We start from the raw sequence: 23,215 nt of genomic DNA, 5'->3' as shown, positions 1-23,215 counted from the left end.
ATCCTGCTCACCCCTGGGCAGGATGTGGGTGTCCAGATGCTCACCCTTGACATCCATCACATGCAGGCTAAACAACCTTCCTCAAATTTTCTTTGGAAAATCCATTTCTTGATGGATTACATCCAGCTGGGCCTGAAATGGTGATGCAGTCATTTATTTTTAATTTCAAACACCATTTTATATGACTATCCACAAGCTAGCATCAGGGTTTCACTTAGTCACATTTTAAACACCAAAACCCTCAACACTGCCTGACAGTCCCATTCCCAGGCAGGGCCCTTCAGCCTGAATCCCTCCTGGCTGGAGGAACACCCAGAGCATCCCCGGGGATGGAGGCAGCCCATGCCCGTGGGGCGGTGGGGGCAGCGGGCTCTGCATCCTGACGCACGCCCTGCGAGGAAGCCGTGGGCGGTGTGAGGTGACTTATGCCGCTGAGCACCCTCCCTGCGCCAAGACTTCCCCCTGCACCCCGGCAGGGAGTGTTTCAGCAGCCTGTGACAGCAGCCAGGCAGCCATGGCCTGGCACTGAGCCCCTTGCCTCCTCCCTGCCTCCGTGCTGCTCGACCAGGGAAACAACAGGTACCAGGGGAGGGCAGTGGGGCAAGTTGGGTTTGGGTTTTGGTGGTTTTTTTTGGTTTTGGGTCTTTGGGGTTTGGGTTTTTTGTAGTGGCAGCAGGGAGGAAGGACAGGGGCACAGCGGAGGGTGCTGTGACTCCTCAGGCACTGTTCCCCTAACCATGTCCCCTTCTCCCAGCCCAGCAGCTGTAGGAAGATGAAGTGCCTGCCTGCCTCCCCACCGGCACTGGCATTCAGGACGTGGCTGGGGCTCGGGCTCTTCGTGCTGCTCTGCCTTGGGAGAGGTAAGCAGGAGCCAGAATGGGGGTGTGGGAAGGGGCTGGGCCCCAGCAGCAGCACCTGTGTGATGGCCAACAGGGGATGGTGGCCCTCAGGACACTCCTGGTGCCTTCTGCCAGGGCTGAGCCCAGCCTGGGGTTTGGGGTGGCTGGCACTGCACTGAGGAGCTCTCAGTGGCTTCCCAGGCCCATTGCACCAGGCTGGTGGCTCCCAGGGGGGCAAGGTGGTCTCCTATCCCAGCCAGGGTGAGAGAAATGAGGGTGTTGTCAGTCATATCATATCTGATGGGAGCACGTGGTGCAGCCCCTTGGGCTTCAGCTTCAGCGGCAGGGGGGTTTCTGCAGCTTTTTGGATGGTTAAAAGTGGGTGTGTGGTGGGAAAGATAGGGAAAGGTTGGAGTGCTCTGCACCTCCTGGGCAGCTCAGCACAGGGCAGAGTGAGTTCCTTCTCCAGCAACACAAATCCCCATTAAAGTCCTGTGTGGGCTGTCCCCTGTCCTTTTCTGAAGACTTGCTGCAAAGCTCACACAGATCACTCCTCACCTCAAGAAGCTTGGGATGAGTCTTCTCAGATGTGTGAAATGTTAGCCCTGAAACCACACAAAATTCACTTCTGAGCTGCGGCTCGCTGTGGATGCAAAACAAGTTGTGCTTATCAGCATTTTAGTGTTTCATTGCAGCTAACGATACTCTAGAGCAATCCTGGGCTGAACTGAGGCTTTCGTTAAAAATCAAGTGATGCAAAATTAGGAGCTTCTCATGCTGCTATTGTGAAACTAGGGGATATTTGATTCTGGGTTTCTCTTTGAGTTTCAGTCTCATAATTTTAAGACAAAATTTGGAGAATTTAGCGGGGAATGAATCTCAGAGCTCACTTGTAAAGAAAGCAACAACTCTGCTCTTCTGTCTTCCCCTTGCTCCTTCCCTTACCTCTGCCCTTGCAAAGTGTTTGTGAGCTGCAGATGAATTTTGCCTGTATTACATCAGGCAAACAATCAGTCATGAGCAGAACTGTTTCTCTGTACTTTAAGAGCTTGTGATATGTTATTAATGTAATTATGATCATATGATAATTTGCCAGTCATGTAATTTCTCTGAAAAGGATGCTGGTTCCTTGGCTAAAGGATGTATAGCTGGATGTATAGTTTGATGCATGCTAATATCCACTACTAGAAACAGGAGTTTGACAACAGAAAACTAGGTGTTTGTGTAGTTGCACTTTTGGGGCACAATTGTTGGATGCTTCTCACACATCTGTGGAAGTCCTGGTGCCTCAGGAGCAGGGGCTTGGCAGACTGATAAGAACAGGACAGCTGATGGACTTACTTTCTCTCTCTCTCTGCACTCATACACACTCTGAGCCCTTTCTCACTGAAGATCAGTGTTCCTGCATTAGTGCTCCTTGAAAATACGTGGTGCAGTGCCCACAGAGGAGTGGGTTTTAAAAGCTTTACTGATGTTTTATATGATGCCTTCTCAAGGTTGCCCACAGGGACCACAAGGATCGAGTTCTGACCTTGTTGTGGCAAAACAGTGAAGCCCTGGGTGTCTGCCATCCCCCTGTCAGTGACTTCCCACACAATATGGAGCGAGTCACCATGGCCAGCATTTACAGGGTTGACCCCACGTGCCACTGCCCATGACCACATCAAGGCACAGTCAGGGCTGTGGAAATAGGTGTGAGCAAAGTAGTTACAGAGGGAATGCCAGGCTGAATTTTCACTTTGTAGCAGTGGAAGGCATTCATGGGGGGCTTAATTAAAAGGGATGATTTGAAGGTTGTATTTCATAGGAATTTAATGTATGTCCAAGCTATGGAGATGTATTTATCTTCCTTTGAATTGAATTTTCTACTCTGACTTTCACCTGAGGTGCCCCAGTGAAATGGCAATGTAATTTAGAGGTGCTTCTGGGGTGTCAGCTGCTGCTGGAGACACTGATGTCCATGAACAGCACCCTGCTGTCTCAGCACAATGGGAAAAGTGGCAGAACACCCTTGGTTACAGGGTGTTTATTTATTTTTTAATTTTTTATTTATTATCTATAATGCATGGCTGGTATCCCCATATGCTTGTTTTTGTCCTGCCATTGCACCTTCACACCTACCTACAAATAGTAGGATGTTTTCAGTCCCAGTTTGTTATACTAGAAAATATATTTGAAGCCCCTCAGTATGATCTCTCCCTTCCCTGTGTGCAAACAAAGCATAGGCACTGACTGCAGGGACCCAGCGAACCCAGTTTTGTGTCCATGGAGTATTTTTAAACTTCCCTGGAGTATTTTCTTCCAGCTGGGGACCACTTAGCTCTTGGTTTCTTCCCAGGGGTGAAATTTTTTGAGAAATTTTGAGGAAAATTCCCTAAAGCTTTTCTAAGTTATTGGAGAGTTGGGAAGGGATGGGGAATATCCACTTCTGTGAGCAAGCACTGCCTCACAAGTAACTCACTCTGGGAATCCCCTTCCCTGGTGTTACTGGCAATAAAGAGCTTGGAGTGGAGCTGGGTTTCACAAAGGGACAACCAGGCATGAGAAAGATTCCCTGTTGTGTGGCCACTCCCAAATATTGAAGTGCCTAGCAATGAGTTTTAGGTGCATGATGCCTAATTTCCATGCCAGCTCGGGTATGGGTTGTGCTGGGGCAGATTTCACAGCAAAGATGGCAGCAATTTTTCTTTACATACCGGATTTGCCCACTTGATCACTGGATGCAAATTGAGTTTCTGCCTTATTCCTCTTAGTGCCTTCAGCTGTTGTTTTAATTTCTTTTTTCGGATGAGTTTCTGTCTCCTGTTCCAGACAAGCAGGAAAAAAATCTTTTGAAATCAAGGGCAGCAGAACTAAGGAACTCCTTTTTCTGTCTGTCAGTCTATCCAGAGTGAAACCTGCTGTAAGAGTTTGTCTGGAGAAACAGAAACCCAGCTAAAGCCTCCTGCTTTTTGCTTATAGACTCTGTTTTACTTCTTCTGCTCTGTGCCTCTTAAATGAAAGAATTCTTTAGGAAAAAAACCCACAGAAAATTAAACTTAGACAAGCTACATTTTTACACACAACACACAGTTATATGCCTATATACCAAGTTTGTCAGGCTATAGGCCAAATGTTCCTTTCACCCACATAGTTTACTTTTTTCAGTTAGATTGCAGTGAACCCAGATAACTCCAGTGACCTCATGTTGCTCTGACAGCAACAAAATTTTTGCATTTCTTGGATCACCGAGACATTTGTATCATTTTTGCAGTGTGCATGTTGGCCATCCCTGCACTTAAACATGCAAAGTTTGGAGTGGAAGTTTTTACTAATTGTGGTAGATAACCAGCAGAAGTTGCCACCCTTACGCCCTCACACCTTTCCTGCTCACTGCACTGCCTGATTTCTGAGCTCCAAGTGTGCTTTAATGGGTGTAATTAATCTGACATAAATGACTGATGTTATCCCTCTGCCTCTCTTGTGGTGAGTTAGTTTTTTTCACAGCCAGAATGCTTTGACACTGATGCTGTGCACCCTGGAGGGGGACAGATGCAGACAGGCTTCACAGCTGAGGGGTGCAAACACATCATTGCCACCAAAAGATGCAACCCTGCACCTCTCTGGCTATGTGATCTTCCTCTTTGCACGTGTCTGATCCTTGGATGATTTACTTCACCTTCCAGCTTAGCAGAAAGTTTCCTTTTTTTCTTTTTTTTTCAGACTGGTGTATTGAACCAGATTCTGGAGAGCCCTGTAAGCAGTGGCATGTGGGATTGGAAGGGAAAGGAGAGCCAGATCCCCTCTGTTTGTGTGGGAAAGGCATGAGATCAGTGTGATTTTGTTGTCTGGCTGTGTCCCAAGGTCGTGCTAGGCTGAGGGAGAATTTTCACACTCAGAGAAATTCTCATAGAATTATAGGATTTGTGTTGGAAAGGACCTTGAAGCTCATTTTGTTCTAACCTCCCTGCCATGGACATTTCCACTAGACTAGGTTGCTCAGAGTCCTATCCAAAGTGGCCTTGAACACCTTCAGGGCTGGGGCATCCACAGCTTCTCTGGACAATCTTTTCCAGCACCTCACCACCCTCAGAAGTAATTTCTTCCTAATATCTGATCTAAACATTCCCTCCTTCAGCTGGAGGCCATTCTCCCTTGTCCTGTTGCTACATGCCCTTGTGAGAAGTCCCTCTCCAGCCATCTTTCAGGCTACTTTCAAGCACTGGAAGGCTGCTTTAAGGTCTCCCTGGCACCTTCTCTTCTCCAGGCTGAAGGCTTCCCCTTCCTTTTAAACATGTGTTTCCCAGTATAAATGCTGTGCCCAGGTGAATGTGGTATTTTTCATAAGATGGCAAGGCAGGTGTTCTGGATGCAGTGAAGTCCATTCACTCAGCAAAAGGAGGTCAGTTTTGTTTTAAAATAGATCATGTTTAATTATAGCTTTTCTGTCCCCTTGGAGGGGCATCACCATTGGGAGTCTCAGGAGTTCATTTGAGAATATGTAAATCTTTCCCAACTCGGAAATGCCACAGGCTTTGCTTCTGCTTTTTCACTGTTATGCTTTTAAAATATCATTGGTCCCAGGGGACTCCCTGGCTGAAAAGAAAGTGCTGACTGATGGCTAGTGGTGGCATTTCTACTCATCCTGCACTCAAAGGACATCCACCTTTCAGGAAGCTCTGATTTCTATCATATCATATCATATCATATCAATCATATCATATATCAAAAATTGTTAGAGAAAATCACTGAAGGAAGTCTCTCTGCACACTGCTGCTCTCACCTTAGCAGGTACCCTCTGGTGTCATTTTAAATGCCCAGCAGACAAGGATTTAATCCCTGCTCTGGGGGAAGTGCTTTGGAGAGAACAGAGCTCGCTGTCAGACCCTGCTTCCTAAAACTCGGAGAGCCCCTTCCCTGCCCCTCCCTGCCCCACAGTGCTCCCAGATGTTGCCTCCAGCAGCACCTTTCCAAGCCTCTTTGCACTCCCTCTGCAGCTTTTGTAGCTTACAGACCCCTCTGCCCTGCTCTGCTCTCTTTTCCTGAGTGCCCACCAGTGAACTACCATTTTCCATGCTGTGCTCTTATCCAGGGCTGTCTTATCTCTCCCCCAGCCTGTCCTCCAGCTGTGGGGGACTGTCAGGGCTGTCTGCAGAGCATCCCTGAGTCAGTGCCTGAGCACAGACCAGTTTTTATAACAAGATAATGGCTGGCAGGCCTGCAGTTGTTAGCTGCACTGGTGAGTGTTGCTATGGCTGTGGGCAAGTGCTTCAGCAGCAAAAAAAAAAGTATTAAAATTTGTAATTTTTCGACTTTGAAGTGGGCTTATGCGAGAGGTATCGTGCTTGATTCTCCTAGTTACTGGGCACTTTCACCTTCTGTCAGTTTCAAGAGAGGGCTGGCTGCATGGGGAGCATGTGAGATACAGAGATTTAGTAAACTGGAGAAAACTACGGCCTTAAGCAGTGGGGAGGACCTCAATTTCAGGAACTGTGCTGTGAGGACAGCAGCAGGCATGGCAGTGGTACTAGAGGAATTAGGAAAATTATCTGAGAACATCTTCAGCTGGGAGATAAATATAGAGGAAGTACAAAGTGATCCTGTCAGCAAGAGACAGAGTCTGCAGGGGGAAAAATTAACAAATTTATTTTTGTCTGTCTTTGTGACAAATCTCCCCAAACAGCCCGTCTTACACAAATGCCACATCTAGTTTCTGCCCCCAAACTGGGAAATCGAAAGAGTGCTGAGCAAGTTGCAGGAATTTGATCTCTAAAGGAACTAAAATATGCAAATCTTCTGAGGACATCCAGATTTAGAGGCTTGCCCCCCGCCGCCCTTTTTTTTTATTTTAGCAGGGTCACATTCCACAGGCTGGGAATGGAGAAAAGGGGAAGGTTCAGAAAGACTCTTCCTTTTGCTCTTTTCTCCAAGTCAAAGATGTCCTTCTGTCCCCTCGGCCAGTTTGCAGCACGGGGGATAAACAAGCTCTCCATCCTCTCCTCCCTGGGCAGCACCCATGTGGAGCACTCTGCAGCAAAGGGGGAGATGTAAGACATGATCTAGTCCCCATCCCCAAATATTTCTGCCTCCATATCCAGCTCCTTGCTTGGATCTGACCTCCTGCCTGGTGCCAAGATGAGAAAATGGCCCGTGACTTGTGCAGGGTTGGGATTTTACTCATGTAACAAACACAGCCGACTGGACATAGCCGGGCAGCCAGCTTGTCCCAGGCTGACTCGGAAAGCAGCAGATCTTCATCTCCACAAAGACTGAAACTTGCCCCAGCTCTGCAGTGAGCCCCTCTGCCAAAGTATTTCATATTCCCAGTTTTCTTCTCAGATGCTAATTGCAGATCATCCTCTGGTTTTCACAGCCACTTCATGGCTTCAAGGATTTCCTCACTAAAGGTGAACACGTGCAAATGCACAAAATAAAACAGCATTAAACCAGAATGAAGGCTACTGAAGGAGTGGGACACCAAAACATCCTGGGGATGTTATAATAATTGCCAAATCAACAGTATAGAGCTGGGCAAACCCAGGTTACTGTTTTGTTTAGGAAGAATGTGGCAGCATGAAGATGGGAAGTGCATAAAGCCATGTAAGGCTTGCCCTGCCCTTGCTGTGCTGCTCCAAGCAGGGTGCCCTGAGGTTGCAGCACTGAAACAAACAGGATGAACTTTAAGAAAAACCTGTTCAGACCATTTCCCTGCCATGACATCATCAGGCACAGGATTAATCCTGTCACTTATCTGCTGCAGGCACAGGGAACTGAGAGGAATCACTGCTGAACGAAGTGCATCTCTGGTTTTATTTGGGATGCTTTCTTTTCTGCTCTCCTCTCTAACCATACACATTTGGGATGAGTAAGGGAACTAGACCTGAGCAAAGCATCTGGATTTGCAGCTGCTTTGCTTTGCCAAAGCAGCCCAGAGCAGCAGCAGGCCTGTGGTTTGTGATGAGAGGCTTGGGGTTGTGCAAGGGAAAAGGGCCACTCCTCCTTTTTTTTTGTCTGCCAAGACCTCTCTTTGCATGTCTGAACTTGCTGGAGTGGCATCTGTGAAGAAGGAGCCCCAGAGGTTTGTCAGGCACTCATGCCTGGGTTAATCTGCAGTCACACAGCCAGCAGAGCCTTACAGCATCCACTTTCCTCTGTTTCATCCCATCTTTCTTATTGCACAGGGTCTTTACAGTGAAACACAGAGGAAGGCAGTGTTTTTGTGCACTTCTGAACCAATGTCTCCACACAGAGGTTATCTGGGCATCTGACAGGGTCTTTCTGTCATCAGTGGATTCACAGGCATCACTAATGTAAATACAAAGCATTTCATGTACTCCCGTGTAGCACAGGGTGTCTGCTGAATTTTGACTCCATGGAAAGCTTGGGGAGAATATCATTCCTCATTGGTAAAATCACCTGGGATAAAGACAAGATCAAGGGGGAGTGTCTAGTCTTTTAAAGATTCAGCTTTTCAAAACATCTTGATTTTTTGACTGATTACCTGTTTTGCTTGGAAATCCCTGTAAAATACTGCATTGCCCTCAAAGGATAAATCATGCAAGTTTGGGGTGAATGTGCTATTCACAGCAAATGAGGGTCTGAGCTGCAGAATTACCTGCAGAGTGGGAATCTCAGGTGCATGGTCCTAGGCAAAGTCAGTGATGCCAGTAATTGATGAGTAGAGACACCAGCTGCTGTTGCAAAAATAAATAGGGAACCAGAAGGAAAAAAAGCAAAGCAAGGCTCAGAAGGGCAGAGAAATGGGGAGTGCAGGGGAAAGAGAATATCTTCGGAGCTTCTGTTCACCAAGACTTATTTGGAGGTTTCCAACAGTTTGGTGCTGCTGCTCCAGAGCATTGCTAGGTCTTTTAATGTCAAATGTGTCTGCAAGCCTTCTGTGCCAGAGGAAATCTGCTCTCATGTGCTGCATGTGTGGTAAGGATAACAAAGTTCTCTGTGGCTGAGGAATATCTGAGTCAAGGTTTGGGGAAAGAGTGAAGGAAATAGGGATACAGGCTCAACAGCTCTCCTGCTTGGTGACTCTTGGAGCAAACAAGGAACAATTCTCCACATGAGAATTCTCTAATTCTCCTCACCTTTTTGTCCTAGTTAGCCCTGCTGCATGAGGCATCTGCAGCACAGGCATAGTTTGAACCAAGCAAGCTTTTTTGCCCAGGGAAGGGAACGCCAGCCTTTACAACAGTTCAGCATTGCCACATGCCATGGGCTTCCAGTGATGGAGTGATGTGCATGCACAGCAAGGGAGTGGGTGGCCTTCAGAGGTGGGAAGAGGAGGGATCTTTTTCTAGAAAAGTAATTTAAAATTATTTCCATGGTGAATACCTTCCCCACAGGCTGGTTGCAGAGAGCATTCAGCACCGAAATGGCACAGAACTGAATTTTCATTTTTGCTTTGCAGTTCACCTTTAAAGTGAAAGGGGACTTTTGTAGGGCTGAATGACTCTTCATGGACTTTGGTTCCTTCAGGCTTGCAACATTCAGGTTGCAGTTTCAAGGGTGCAGAGCCTTTTAAGGGTAGACATGACATCAGCAGGAGTTTCCAGCCCCTGCACATGCACTCCCGAGGTGGTTTTTGTTCTCCTTTTGGTTGCAAGAGGAGACTCTGAGGGGCAAGGTACGGAGAACCTCATGCAACTCATGATGTGCTGTCACCCCGACATTTGCTGTACGCCTACTCTTCCCCTATTGCTGCAAAAGAAAATAGAAAATGGTCTTTATCGATCCCAAAATTTGACTGGATGTTTGACTGGCTGCTCTTCTGAGTCTCGCCAACAATAGTAAGAGCTGAACTGTGAGAACAAGCAAAGATGTGGTCAAAGATAAAAACACACAAACACACACAGAGGTGCAGGAGAAGGAACTTCCAGAATCACAGGCTGAAGTGGGCTGCTTTTAAGGTGAACAGAAGGAAATGCTTTCTCTCACAGCATGTAATCAAACTGCACAACTCGTTGCCAGAGGATGTTGTGAAAGCCAAAAATATATGTGCATTCCTGAAAGGGCATTCCTGAAAGGGCAAGAGCTCTTCCTGAGGGGTAGGTCTGGCAGTAGCATTTAAACTGCTGATGTCAAGAAATCCCTGAATTTCAGGCTGCCAAAGGTTGGCAAGACAAGGCAGTTTTTATCCTGTGTGGAAGAATTAGTTTTTCTCTCATTTTGCTAGCAGTTGATGGCTGACAGAGGTCAGTGAGCTGAGCAGGCTTCCTGGTCTGCTCCAGTTTGGTTGCTCAGAATCTGCAATGCATTAAAAGGGGAAGTACAAGTAGTGCAGGGGAAAAAATCGAAATTTTCCCTTTGGAAGACCAGTGGAGTGGCTGAGTGGAGGGAAACCACTTTAATAAGAAGTTGCTCATTCAATTACCTATTCTATTTTATTTAATTAATATTGAAACATTCCATAGTGTTGCCACGACCTCCACAGTATTTTTTTGTGTGTTTCCTACAGATTTAGTGTAAAGTATGGGAGCAGGACAGTGGTGGGCATGCAGCAGGGGAGTGGAGTGAAAGTTTATTTCATAGAATCACAGAAGCATTATGGTTGGAAAAGACCTTTAAGAGCTTTGAGTCCAACCTTTAAGCCAAGTGCACCAACAAACCATGTCCCTAAATGCCACATCTACACGTCTGTCAAATATTCTGCCCCAGGCTTTGTGTCTGGGCTTTACTCCAGCAAGCAGCCCCAAGATCCAGCTGTGGCAGGGCACTGGCTGAGCATCTGCTTGTCTGCCTCCAGCACTGGCAGCTGTAGGGTTGTCAGCAGGTCACCAGGTCACCGGGCAGTGCCACAGGGGTCTGGCTGTGACAGTGGCCCCGGGCTCTGTGAGTCACCCCAGGCTCTGTGAGTCACTGAGAAGCACATGAGGCCTGGCTGTGGCTTGTGGCTGCCTTGGACACCAAATCTGAATGCCGCAGGTCACAGCCGGAGTGCAACATTCTGCCTCTGGCGATTGTGGCTGGGAATATCGAGGGTGAGCCAGCATCGGCCAGGCTTGCTGGGGCTGGCAGCTCTTGGGCTCAGCTCTGTGCATTTTTCAGCTCACTCTTCAGGCAGAGGCTTTGCACAGGGGCTCTCCCCACCACCGATGGGTGGTGCTGCTTTGTCCCCAGCAGTGACACATCGCCTGTCAGGACTTTCCTGCTTCCTCTCTCAGGCGTGTTTACTGAGATGCGTTCTGCAGGGAAAGAAGAGGGAATTTGAATCTTTTCTGTCCTGAAGACAGCTATTTCCTTGTTTTTCTGCTCTCAATCAGTGGAGTGTAACAGATTGATGTCCCACTTCCATCACTGGAAAAGAGGCTGAGGCAGGCAGGGCAAACATAAAGCAACCTGACTTTCTGGACTGACAAAGCCGGGTGCATATCATCCCCAAGCTTGCACTAGCTCAGGTGAAAGCCCAGCCATCTGCCCTGTGGTGCAGCACAGTGTGTCAATGCTGGGACACCTTGCAGCAGCAGCAGGAACTCCATGCTAGTTTGCTCCCTTGGATGTCAGGCCCTGTGAACCTTTACCCACTGGAAAGAGGAAGGAGTAGGAAAGCAAGGCTGATGGTGCCAGCAGGGTGCTTAGTAGCTATAATGCCAGGTAGGGGAATTACTTCTCATGTGGTCATCCCTCTTTTTAAAGGAGCCAGCAAAATTTCTGTTCAGGTAGGTAACTCTCCTGCCTTTGCCTTCAGCAGTCGTTGTGTGCCTGCTGGGTTGTGATCCTGAACAGCAGTGGAGCATGATGTACAAGGCATTGCCCAGGGAGGGCTCCCCTCAGTGCAGAGCTGAAGCTGTAAAACAGCTGGTGGGTGATGAGGGATGTGAGCAGTCAGAGCCAGAAGAGGAGAGCTTTAAGCAGCAGGTCCTGGCACAATGCTGCACCACTGCCTCACTGACTTTTGTTCGCCCCTCACCTGCAGGCCAAGCACTGGAGAAGAAAGTAGTCAAAAGCAAAGTGGGGGAGAAGGTCAGCCTGCCTTGCTGTCATGAAATTCCCAGCTCAGAAAGCCTGCACAAGTACCGGGTCTACTGGCAGAAGAACATTACGGATGTGGTGCTGGCTTACTCAGAGGGCAAGATGATCTCCCAGCACGAGCGCTACCAGAACCGGACAGAGATGGACCCCAGGAACCTCACCCTGTGGATCTCCCCCGTGGAGATCCTGGACAATGGCTCCTACCAGTGTGTCGTCCAGCGCAACTCCGTTGTTGTGTGTGGCGAGTCTGTCATCCTCTTTGTGACAGGTAGGTGGGTTGCCCCCTGACACCTGAGGCTCTCCAGTGCCAGCTCCTGGGGGTAAAGGACACTCTTCCAAGCTTATCTGTGGTGTAGCAGATAGATTTCCATCAGGCAGCCTAAAAGAGAGCTGGAAGGTGTGTTAACTGCTGTTTCCACCCTAGCAGCCTCCCTTCTTACCTTTCTAAAGCTACTCCAGGTACAGAAATTTCTTTCCCACCACCAACCCAACCTCGTCCCCTTGATGCCTTCCTCTTGTGAAAGGATTCCTCCTGGGAATCACCCCAGGTACCACGGCTGGTGGGTTCCTGAGGCAGACCCTGCTGTCTTTGGGACAAAGCAAGGCCCAGCCCTTAGTGCCTGGCAAGCATTCAAGACAAAAGAGGAATCGAGTGGTCACAGCAGCATCTCAGCTCTGCATCCAACCCCTGGGGGGCTCAGGCTCTGGGGGATTTGCCAGCTCACTGGCTGCACTGCAGTTCCAGAGCCTAAGGTTGAATTCATCATGGAGCCTTAAGGCTTTTCACGTTAAAGAAACTGAGTTCCTTTGCTCAAAATGAATCTGAATCTTCTCTTAGAGGCCACAAAAAGTTCCATTGACATTTTCCATTTCCACCAGTGTTTTTGTGGCAACTGATCTTAACCAAAGACAGAGATACTGGTGACATATATAAATATATATATACATACATTTGAATATTTGAAACAGCAGGGAGTTACATGAATCTTCCAGACAAGTCAGTGAGGGAGCATTCCTTATCTGGAAGGAGATCTGGCAACAAAAAAAAAGACAAGCTCTTGAGGTTTGGCCGTTTCCTGCTGGTCTGAGGGCACAGAGGGCATATATGCAAGGAGACAAATTTAGTAATCTTTCTGGGAACTGGTATGAAAAAAGGGAAGTGTACTGCCAGCACCCTTTTTAAACCATGAGGGTTGAGGAGTTAACTGCATGAAAAATGTAAAACTACGGATCTCTTTTCCTATCCACAAATACTCCAGTTTCTTTCCAGCCAGAAATCCCCTTGCTGTCTTAACAAGCCAGCTGTAATAATTGTGGTAGACTTCTGCTCCCTTTGGTGAAGTGAGATTAAGTTCTTGAGGGGATAAGGAAAGGAAAATGCTGGAATCAGGCCAGCATATCTGAAGGGACTTTTCATACTGGATGGCAGCGGCATATTGCTCAACAGACAGTGGGCCTGGAAGGAAAACTCTGTCTCTCCTTGCTTGCCATAGCTCAGCCATGCAGAGTTGAGCAGGTATCTTTTACTAGTGACTGATTTCTTGGTATTCTGGACCATGGGCAGCAGAAACCATGGAAGATGTGGTGAATGCCCTGGGGGGGGGGTCTTTTCTTTGACCGTGGGTGATGGGAATTGCAGCCCTCACTGTGGCCTGACAGGATGGTAACCAAATCTCTCTTGTTTCAGCTGATTTCAGTGAGCCGAACATAACGGCAGAAGTATCTGCCGATTCTTGCGAGTCAACTGAGATGGTGATAACTTGTTCTTCTCATGGAGGCTTCCCCAAGCCCAGAATCTCTGGAGCCATCAACAACATGTCCGTGGAGTGGAATGCCAGCTGGGTGTCTGAGTCCAGCTTCAGCCCATACAATGTCACTGGAAAACTGGTGCGCAACGTGACCAAAGACATCAACATCACTTGCTCTGTGGAATACAACGGCTTTGCCAAGTCCACCAGTTTGTTTTGGAGTATGTTTTATTAATGTTTCTTGAAACAAAACCATTTTGTTGAATCTGCTGAGTTGCTTCTCTGAGAATGTAGCAGTTTTTGTGTCAGTGTTCATGCAAGGATCACCCAGTGATCCTGCCTGTGAACTGCACATCAAAATATTTTAAAGGCTGTAAGACAGCACGGGTGGGAAGGGAGAGTGACAACAGTGACTGAGAAGCAGAGACAGCTCTGTCTTCCTGCTGCTCTACTGTGTCCCAGCAGGGCTGAGAGCTGAATTGGGTCCTGTTGTGATCTGGTAATGTCACACTTGGTGGCTCCCACAGGTTGGGGTTGCCACCATCCAGTGCCCCTCTGTACCAGCATGGTCTTGCTGCCAGCTGTGTGACACAGACCTGGTAATTGAATGGAAGGACTTGAGAAACACGTGTGCTTCAAAAGCCACGGGTTGCACTTAAAAAGAATTTCTTCATTTAACGAGCATGTTTGTCCCTGCTCCAGTGAAAGAAACTGTCAGCTGGGGTCTAGACAAAATTCTGCTTTCGTATGTAACATAGGGTTAACTCGTACGAGAAGAATTCCATCACTGAGTGTGGCTTAGAAGTGATGGCATAATAGATAAGTCTGTGCTTTGAAAAGCTTGAGGCACAAGTGAAAACAGCATGAGGGAAGGCAGCATACTACGTTCCAGATGTTTTGCAGTAGAAGGGGATTTGCAAGAAAATTCATAAAACCAAAAGGATTTTTTTTTTTTTAATGTTGTTACCAAAAAAGTATTCTGAAATGTCTCTGGGTCTGATGATTTTACTGTAGAGATAAGGGCACCTTCAAGGGAAGATAGAGAAGCACTATTTTTCCTAGGGAATTGTACCTTATTCATCAAGGTAGCTTATTCATCTATCTTACTAAAATCAAAGGGGTTTGTGGGGAGAGGTGCCATTCAGCTTCAGAACAAATGCCAGGAACGAGTGCTTTATGAATATTGGCTATTGCTGGATGTAGAGCATAGTGTCCCTAATGAAGGGAGAATAAGGTTATGAATAGCTCACTACACAGAAAAAGAGAGCAACAAAAAAAAAGCAGTGATCAGAGCAGGGCGCAGTCAACAGTGACACAGCCACAGCAGTCACAAACCCCCCACTTTTTGACTATTAGGGGGTGGAACCACTCCCATTTTGGGATGGCGTAAATGGTCCCCCAAACAAATCTTTCATCAATATCGATTTCCAGACAGAACACAGCCTCTGGTAAATGCAGGAGGCAAACCCTACAGTGTGAGGGGAAGATTGAACAGCTGATCAGGCTGATTAATGTCTTAGGAGTGGAATGATGCTTATCTGTGCCAGATGCAGATGATGGAAGAACTGAAGGTTTGTGCACTTAAGTCTGGAGACCTATGGATATGCAGTAAGTTCAGCCCTGCACAAGAATGGCCCAATCTACTCAAAAATCCCAGTGGCAGAATGGTCATCTGCAGTGGTGAAAAGCCAAAGGCTCCAGCCCACTGAAACTGAACTCTGCCACAACACTCTCTTCCTGCCATGCAGAAAAAGGTCTATTCTAGCCGGTTTAATGCATCATTCTCCTTCATCTGTGAATACAAATGGAAAAAAGAAAAAGGCATAAATCTGATGAAAATTATAAGGAAAACTGCAGAGTACCTTTAAGGACAGAAGTTTTATAGCTGTGGATTCAAACTTTTCCACCAAGACTAGCACATTTCCTTAAAACAGCTTTTGTGGTTTTAAATACTTCCTGTCTCTGTCCTGTGCTGGACAAAGACCCATCATTTTACGCTCTGTGGATGTGTTAAAAATTTCAGCCCATAGCAGATGTGGGCGGATGGAAGAAATTTAGGTGCCAGCTTTTTTCACTTGTTTACTGAATAGGTCCATTTTCAGGCTGAATATCTGAGTTATAGTTTGGCCAGAACCACCAGAATTCACATACATGCTCTTACATGAAAATGCCAATGTCCTGTTGGACCTTTTATTTACATTTTATTTCTCCTCTCTCAGAAAAAACAAACAACTGCGTTTCTCCTCCTGTGCCCCCACCTTATAATGTCATTACTGCTTCAATTATCATCGTTATCACCTTCATTCTGGCTATCACCCTGGCAGCAAGATACCTCCCAAGGCATGGTAAGTGTAGCTTCTATTTCAAGGAAGTGTCTCTTAGTGCTGATGGAGTTTCTATGTAGGATACACATTTATAGAAACTTTACTGTCACACTAAGTATTTCTGTACCTTCTTCTCATTTCCCTTTTTTTTTTTTTTCCTTTAGCATCCACTGTCACAAAATCTAAGTCTAGCTAATGATTTCCCTACATTTTGTGTGAAGGCAGCACTAGGGTTCAGGTTTGACGGTGAAGGGGTGATAGGGAATTTTGACAGCAGATCAAAATATTTCCAAAATCAGGGGTAATGGAGAGGTTCACAAAAGTTAATTTTTATGTATTAAGATGCTTTAAGATGCTTTAAAATGCCAAGAATCTTGGTGATCATGATAGATACAGCTGAGCACTGAGAGTTTCAGAATTGGATGTTTGTCCACACCCTACTCAGACAATCCCTCAGAAAGTCACTGAGCCAAGGTAACAAAAATACCTAGTGTTAGGGGCACAGGAAAGACTTCAGCATAGAAATGTCCTACTTTTATGAGAACACCAACCAGGAAAGTTAGATTTGTATTCTTTGTATGGCCAAAAATGGCACAGGTAAAATGTCTGGTCACAGCCTATGGAGTCTTCAGTAACTCCAGAGACATCTCCAAGAGTTTTTCAATGGCAAAGGGGATCTCAAATATCTCAGGGCTAGCTGGCAACAAAGGATTTTTTTTTCCCTTCAAATTAGGAGCTGTTGCTCCTAATCATGTCTGAGCTGACCTTGCCAGAAAGTCCCTGGGGATGTGGATACACATTTGATAGATTTATAAAGGCAGGAATTGATAAAGGATTGGAAGTCAACAGCAGTAGATGCCTTACCCACACGCTGTGAGCAGCTTTGCAAAGCAGTTCTAGAGGATGACAGCAGGCCTTGCAACACCTGAGGATAAATAACACCCAGCTGAGTTCTGTCAGGTCACTGGGGGAGCCACATCTGGGGACAAGAATCCCACACTGAGGGCTCTGTGCTCAGGACACTGTACACCATCTGGTATTCCCCACTGGAAAAGGTTATTTTCTGGGCAGCAAGGACTCAGTCCACTTACAGACACCTGTAAGGTTGTCATGCTTGTGTCTTCTGATACCTCTAAGTTCACTCCCAAGTCAGAGGAGTGGAGGTCTCGTTACTATTTTTTTTTCCACTCCTCATCAACCACATCCCTTCAAAAACCAACGTGACCATTGAGTCAGGCTGGGCTAATTTCCTTTTAGTGTTTTAGCACAAAAGGAAGTTTCTGGAAGGCAGTAATTCTTGGTCACACCTGTTCACCTCCTCATTTTCCACCCCTGTGCCCTTATGACACCAGTGCCAGTTCTTCTCCCCTGCTGTTCCCCGGGGCTGTGTCAACAGGAAAGCAACAAGCAAGCTGAAACCAAGAAAATCACAGTTGATCACAGCCTGTGCTGTTAGCTGCATGTATAATGAACTTCTAATTATAGGAGAAAATGAACTGGAATCGGAAGATTTGGCTCTCAACAAATATAGGCTGGAAATTAAAAGGTTCCTTACCATTAAATTAGCAAGATCCGGGAGCACTCTGAGATAGCCTTTTATATAGGAACTGAATTGCTTTTAAAGCAAATGTAAAAAGCATACCCATGTGGTAGAATGCAATCACCTGCAAACAGCATGGCACATGGCTGCATTAACTGGAATTTCCCTTTTAGTCCCACTTCCATAATATGCACAGGGAGGACATTTGCTGAGTAAGGTAGGGCTATTTGGTTCAGTCACCTTCCAGACCAGGCATGGAAGAAACTGTAAAAGAAACTGTAAGAAGTGTAAGAAACTGAAGCCAGAGCTTCCATCCAATTTCCCAGTTTGTACAGTTGTCCCACTTCAGTGCTGCTGTGTGTGGCCACCTCTCTGGGAAGGGAAATATCTGCCCTAAGAGTGCTTCCTGCCAGTGTTGCTTCAGGTCACCTTTCAAGAGCTCTCGTGGGAGTTCCGAATAGGTCTTGAGAGTTCCTCTGTTGTTCTGGCCGATGGAAAGCTGAGTCAGGAGTTGCTAAGAGTGGTTTCTGAGCTCGAAAAGCCATGCTTCAAAGAGCTGAAGTGTGGGAGGGAAGAATAGAAAGGCAGAGCAAAATAAAACGGAAGTAACAATTCTCAGATGCGTGATTGTTGTGGCGACCAAAACAATCAGATGCTTTGTTGAGGTTCACAACCGCCTACTCTGAGGAGCTCTCAGCCTATTTTGCAGTAATTTAAGAATGAAAACACAAAGGACCAAGATTAAAGGTCACTTAAAGAATAGCTTAGGATTCATGTTGCATAATTAGTGCAATTGCACAAGATTCAACTTGAACTAGTAAAATTGAGTCATAGATGGTGAGATATTAAGGGGATCTCTTTAATCTGAGATCCTCTTAAAGCACTGAAAGAGCCTGTTGGTTTTAACACCAGCATTCTTTCACTTTATAGGGAAACTGCATTTAGTGACATGTAACTTCCATCACTATTTCCCTTCTGGGCTTATCTCAGCAGGGAGCAAGTTGGTTTTGGGCCAAGCTGAGGTTCTAGCCCTGTGCTAATGAGAGCTGTTTTGTCCATATGACACTATATAGATAATATTTATTCATAACAGAGCTTTCTATCAGATCAGAATATGACCATATTCAGATGTACTGCAGGGGTTAGTCCTGCCAAGTTAAAATAGAAGTCACTAGACCTAAAGGATTTCTTTAATTTCTTCTCTCCTTTCTTCCCACTCTCAGTCATACTTAACTTTGTTGAAGAAGACATTTGGATTCAGCACTTTTATGTCTTCTATGATTCCCAATAACCAAGGATCTTCTTTTTCAGCTTCTTCTCGCTGTTGTAAGTGCCAGGATTCAGTGGAAGAGGGTGTGAAAGAAGATACAAAGCCACCTGTATGCTCTAAAGGGACACCTGAAACATCATCTGTATGACCAGATCACATCACAGGTAATTTTCTTCACTCTTCTCTTGGCAAAATAGCTTCTCAAATACTGTAAGATGTCTGTGCAATGTTAGCTCAAAACACCACAGCTATCAGGATCTGCAGTGATATCCCCTGACATTGCCCTTGTGCTCATTTTCTGGGCTTCCCAACTAAACACTGGGCAGTATTTTAGTCCCTGTCCTGTTGGACTCATTTGTAAGTTACTCATCCCTACCACAGGTGCCCATGTGGCTTCACCCCCTGGAGGTTCTGGCTGATTCCCTGTGAGCCATGTGCCTGATCTGATGCCTAAACATGGGAATATCACTGATGACAGAAATTAAGGATTGACCAAATAGTGTTAAGGGAGGGGGGACCAAGGAAACAACTCCAGCTTTCCCAGTAAGATCAGCCACGCCAGTCCACTTCTGAGATACCTCCATTTCCTTCAGCAGCTGGAGAAGCAAAGGTTTCCTCCCTCAAACTTGCCCAGAAAACACTCATATTTTAAAATGGAGTTATTTTCAATAATGGGGTGTTATAAAAGAAGGGCTGGAGAAGTCTGGCTTGCCAACGTTTTATGATTACAAAGGATTATATTTGCTTTGGCTTGAAAGCTCAGCAGTTTTCAGGGCTGTGTCCTCCAAAAAGACACTTAAGTGAAGAGACTTAAGGGAAGATTAGCAGTTAACTGTCCTTATTCACATCATTATCCAGGTGACTGCATTTTCTGCTCTCACGCAGCATGCAGAATTGCCAGGGTAATGCCTGTGGAATTGCCAGGGTAATGCTGTAGAGCAACAGCTGTGGAGTCCTAGAAGTCATGAGTCTGTCACGCTGTGCACTGCAGAAATCTAAAAGCTTAATAGTTTTGAGATGGAAAGAAGAAACTCTCATTTGGGCCACTTGTCTCATTTCCAAACTTGACCACCCACTCATGTTTTCCTCTGGGGAAGGCCCTGTCTGGAACAGATACTAGAGCCTTGGTTAGCATGAATTTTGGGGAGTTTTGTGAAGGGAGTGGCAGGACTTCACCTACGGAATAAACCCATTCTCTTTTGTTATAAAAGTTTGCCAGGATTTTCCTACAGGTGGCTGGTGTTTCCCAGCTCCAGCGCCTGGGACAGCTGCAGTCTGTGGACTGGGATGGAAGCTGTGCTTCCTTAGTGGCTGACTGCCATCTCGTGATGCACTGAGCCACGTTTAAACTGGGATGTTTAAACTGGGAAGCGGGTTCATTAGTCACCCTCACTCCGCAGAGGGAGAGCACCCGAGTCTGCTCCCAGGGTTTTTGCAGGAAGCGCCGGGCCAGGCTGCAGCTCCCTGCGCTGCCACTCCGAGCAGCTCCGAGTTTAGGGAGCAGGAGCCCTCTCGTGGAGGGCTAGAGCAGCTAACACCTGTCAGTCGGCTCTACAACATCACCGGGAACATCTGAGATTAAGCTGGAAAATACAAAGAATCAGTGAAATCCTTTCTTTGAGTCCCTCAGGTTCTTCGCCCTGTGCGTTCCGCACTGCAGACTCCACTGTTCGTTCGTTGTACAGCAATGCTTGCTGCATGGACCCTTTGGCTCTCTGCAAGAAGGTGACAGCAGGAGGAAACTGCTCACTGTGACTGACATCACCTCCTGAGAACGAATGCAAAGCCCCACCCAGGCCACAGAAGCTGTGGGGTGGCCTCATTACGATCCTTGGGGTCGCTAGGGTTCCAACTGGGAGGACTCCGTGTTCTTGCAGCAGGGCAGAAGAATGTTGTCAGTGACACAGCAGGTCAGGACTTCAGGAACCTCTGGCTTGATGCTGCCTCTGTGAGAATCAGGGGCCTGCAGACCCCATGCCCATCTACCCCTTCAGTAACACAGAGCTGCCCTTTGGGTATCCCGACACACAATCTCGGCAGTTTGTGCCTCTGTGTTGCGACTGGGAGAAGCTAAAACTTCTTTTCTGTTCAGCCTCACACAAGTATCTGTTCTTCATGCTGGAGGACTTTGGATTTCAACTCGACCATTACAGATACACGTCCCTTCTCGCCTAAAGAGGCAATAATGGACACATTTTTCATGAAAAAATCCACCTTATAAGTGAGTCCACATGTCTCATGCTTATTTGCAGCGCGACAAGACTTTTTAGGGACTGATACACACTGACAGCAGCCCTAAAAGCTAATTAATCTTGCTTCTCTTCAGCAGTGGCACAAGTTCTCATAACCTTTCTTTCCTGAAAGGACAGCCTTGCCAAGCAAGCCACTGAGGTACAGCCCCTCCATTCAGCTGCTGTGTGAGGTACACGTGCACAGCTGCGCACACATGGCCCAGATTTCATGTGCATTCCTTCCTCCCACACCTGTGAAATCCCACTGAAATTTGTGTGATAGTCAGTGGTTATCTCTTGTGTATCCACTGTAATCCAATGTGACTTGGGGCCTTATTTCATAAACATGGGTCTGCTTCTGTGTGTACATCTGCCTAGGGATGCTCATTAGGGAAAGCTCTGCAGATTTTTGGGAGTCTCTCACACCAGCATAAAGATACTTTGCACGGAACGTTGCTGCTTTCCGCCAGTGTTCTCTCTACCCAGCCAGGACTAGAAGGAATCTCCCTACAGGATGCTAACTAACATTGGACAAGACTCAGCTGATCTGGGTGACATTCTTGCCTACTGTGTAGGAAAAAAAAGGTTTCTCATTTTGAGGGGAAAGGAGGAAAATGCCCCAACTTCCAACAAGCTTCCTAAGCAACTCTGCATACTAACCTGACTCAACCCTGCCCTGAGTTTGACTGGAATGTTTTTCCCCTTTGCTCTGCAAGCTCTACCCATTCCCTCACTGTTCTACCCACGTTATCAGGGCAAATGAAAGCATGATGCTGTCCTCTTTGTGGGATGCGTTGTTGCTTGAGCTGTTTATCTTCCTAGGGCACAACAAAAACATATTCCACCCATTTCACTTTTTTTTTCCTAGTTGGTACATACTGAGAAACTGCTGGAGCAAATAGGAGGATTAGAAGTGGTTTATAGAATACTGAGCTCTGAGATTAAGTATAAAATAAGACACTGCTCCCTTTCTACTCCTGCAGAGTCATGTTGTCCCATCACCTTTTTACTGCTTTCCCACTGTACCAAGGGTAATGGGAACTTCAGAACATTCTTACAGAGTTTTTGACAGAGAAAATGAGGTAAGCTGGGGGATAAGGAAACAATACTCTGCACTTGTGTGTTCTGGTTGCAAAAAGAACACAGGTGAGAGAAATCAGGGTGTTTCCAAAAGGCAGCCTGACCCTATTGCAGGACTTGGTGTATGAGTGACAGGTCTCATACTTTTCACGTTTCCTGTTCTTTCAGCCTGTGCTTGCTCCTTTCAGCACAAACCACCAGCTTCTTGCAGGCTGGCCACCCTCTTTTGGCATTCATTTCCAACTTTGCTCATTTCCAACACTGCCCTTCCCTACAACCACACTGCAATTCCACCTTGCCAGCCCCAGCACAGCTCTGCCAGTTGTACCAGCATGTTTTCCCTCTGAGTATCCCATGCTCTCTACTTCTGCTCCTGACCAGTGACTGTGCAGCCTCCCAGGGAAGGGTTTGGCTTTTGCACTGTGGAAACCTTTCTGCATCACCACAGACTCGTGACACTTTCAGTAACTCATTCTAAAGGAAACCAAAAGTTTCACTGACAAGTATCTCTAGCATCAGGTTATTTTTATATTCTTGATAGACAGGTCATTCGGTTAACTTTTCATTGAGCACTAATACTCTGGATCATGTTTTCTATTGCCTTATGCTGTATTCAGTGAATTGCACACAAGTGGTTTCTGTGAGACCTTCTCAGCTTTGGATGTGTCACTGTAGCAGGGTGAGCTGCTCTGTTTACCATGGGTGTTTTGTATATAATGTTTTTTCCTGGGGTTCCTCCTTTAATTGTATTAAAAAATAAGTTGTAAACTCAGTTTCCTTTGCTTAGTAATAAAAGATGTTTCTCTGTGTGCTGGGAAGTTGCAGAACCTCTCAGTTACTCACATTAGCCCCAGCCACCATTTCACAGCATCCAGGTAGGTGATGCAGCTGTTGACAAAGCTGTACCAGGTACAGCTGGCATCAAGCCACAGCTCTGTTTGGTGTGCTGTCAGCAATGACAAAATGACACTCAGGTACCCAGCTTGTGACTTCCACACACCTCACATCTGTCAGTTTGCCAGGGGTTAGCTGAGCAGTGTAGCTACATGGCATCCCTCTCCCTCCAGACAGAAGGCTCTCTGCAACAGCAAAACCCAGTGTAAGGTGTTCTCACTGTATCCCTGCTGCTTGGGTTACCTGCTCTGAAAGTGGAGGGTCGATAACTTCAGTGCTGTGCTTTTGCTGGGGGAGGAGCGAGTGGGGACGTGAAGAATCCCTGGCAGG

At 46.6% G+C, this 23,215-nt stretch overlaps 1 protein-coding gene across 4 annotated transcripts; it reads left to right on the top strand.

The window, feature by feature from the left end:
• Nucleotides 1-286: 286 nt before the first annotated feature.
• On the top strand, nt 287-22,797 carry CD80 (CD80 molecule). Of its 4 annotated transcripts, none has more exons than XM_085076001.1 (7): nt 287-579; nt 755-860; nt 11,743-12,066; nt 13,486-13,767; nt 15,766-15,891; nt 18,722-18,844; nt 20,303-22,797. In XM_085076001.1, exons 2-6 carry the CDS (start codon nt 773-775, stop codon nt 18,826-18,828), a joined length of 927 nt encoding a protein of 308 aa, XP_084932127.1. In that variant the 5' UTR covers nt 287-579; nt 755-772; the 3' UTR covers nt 18,829-18,844; nt 20,303-22,797. The 4 variants fall into 4 exon arrangements, with proteins under 4 accessions (XP_084932127.1, XP_084932137.1, XP_084932147.1 ...); XM_085076011.1 differs by lacking the exon at nt 20,303-22,797 and adding an exon at nt 19,539-20,292; XM_085076021.1 differs by having other exon boundaries at nt 288-579; nt 760-860; nt 20,311-22,797.
• The last annotated feature ends 418 nt before the right edge of the window (nt 22,798-23,215 follow it).

The sequence above is a fragment of the Lichenostomus cassidix genome, chromosome 1 (assembly GCF_008360975.1).
Source record: "Lichenostomus cassidix isolate B80296 chromosome 1, HeHo_3.0, whole genome shotgun sequence".
Lineage (NCBI taxonomy): Eukaryota > Metazoa > Chordata > Aves > Passeriformes > Meliphagidae > Lichenostomus > Lichenostomus cassidix.
This window is presented reverse-complemented; position numbering and strand designations above follow the sequence as displayed.

Coding starts and splice junctions, on each gene's coding strand:
- CD80 (XM_085076001.1), top strand. CDS start 773: ATGAAGTGCCTGCCTGCCTCCCCACCGGCACTGGCATTCAGGACGTGG. Junction 12,067..13,485: donor TGTCATCCTCTTTGTGACAG/GTAGGTGGGTTG, acceptor CTCTTGTTTCAG/CTGATTTCAGTGAGCCGAAC. Junction 15,892..18,721: donor AAGATACCTCCCAAGGCATG/GTAAGTGTAGCT, acceptor CTTCTTTTTCAG/CTTCTTCTCGCTGTTGTAAG.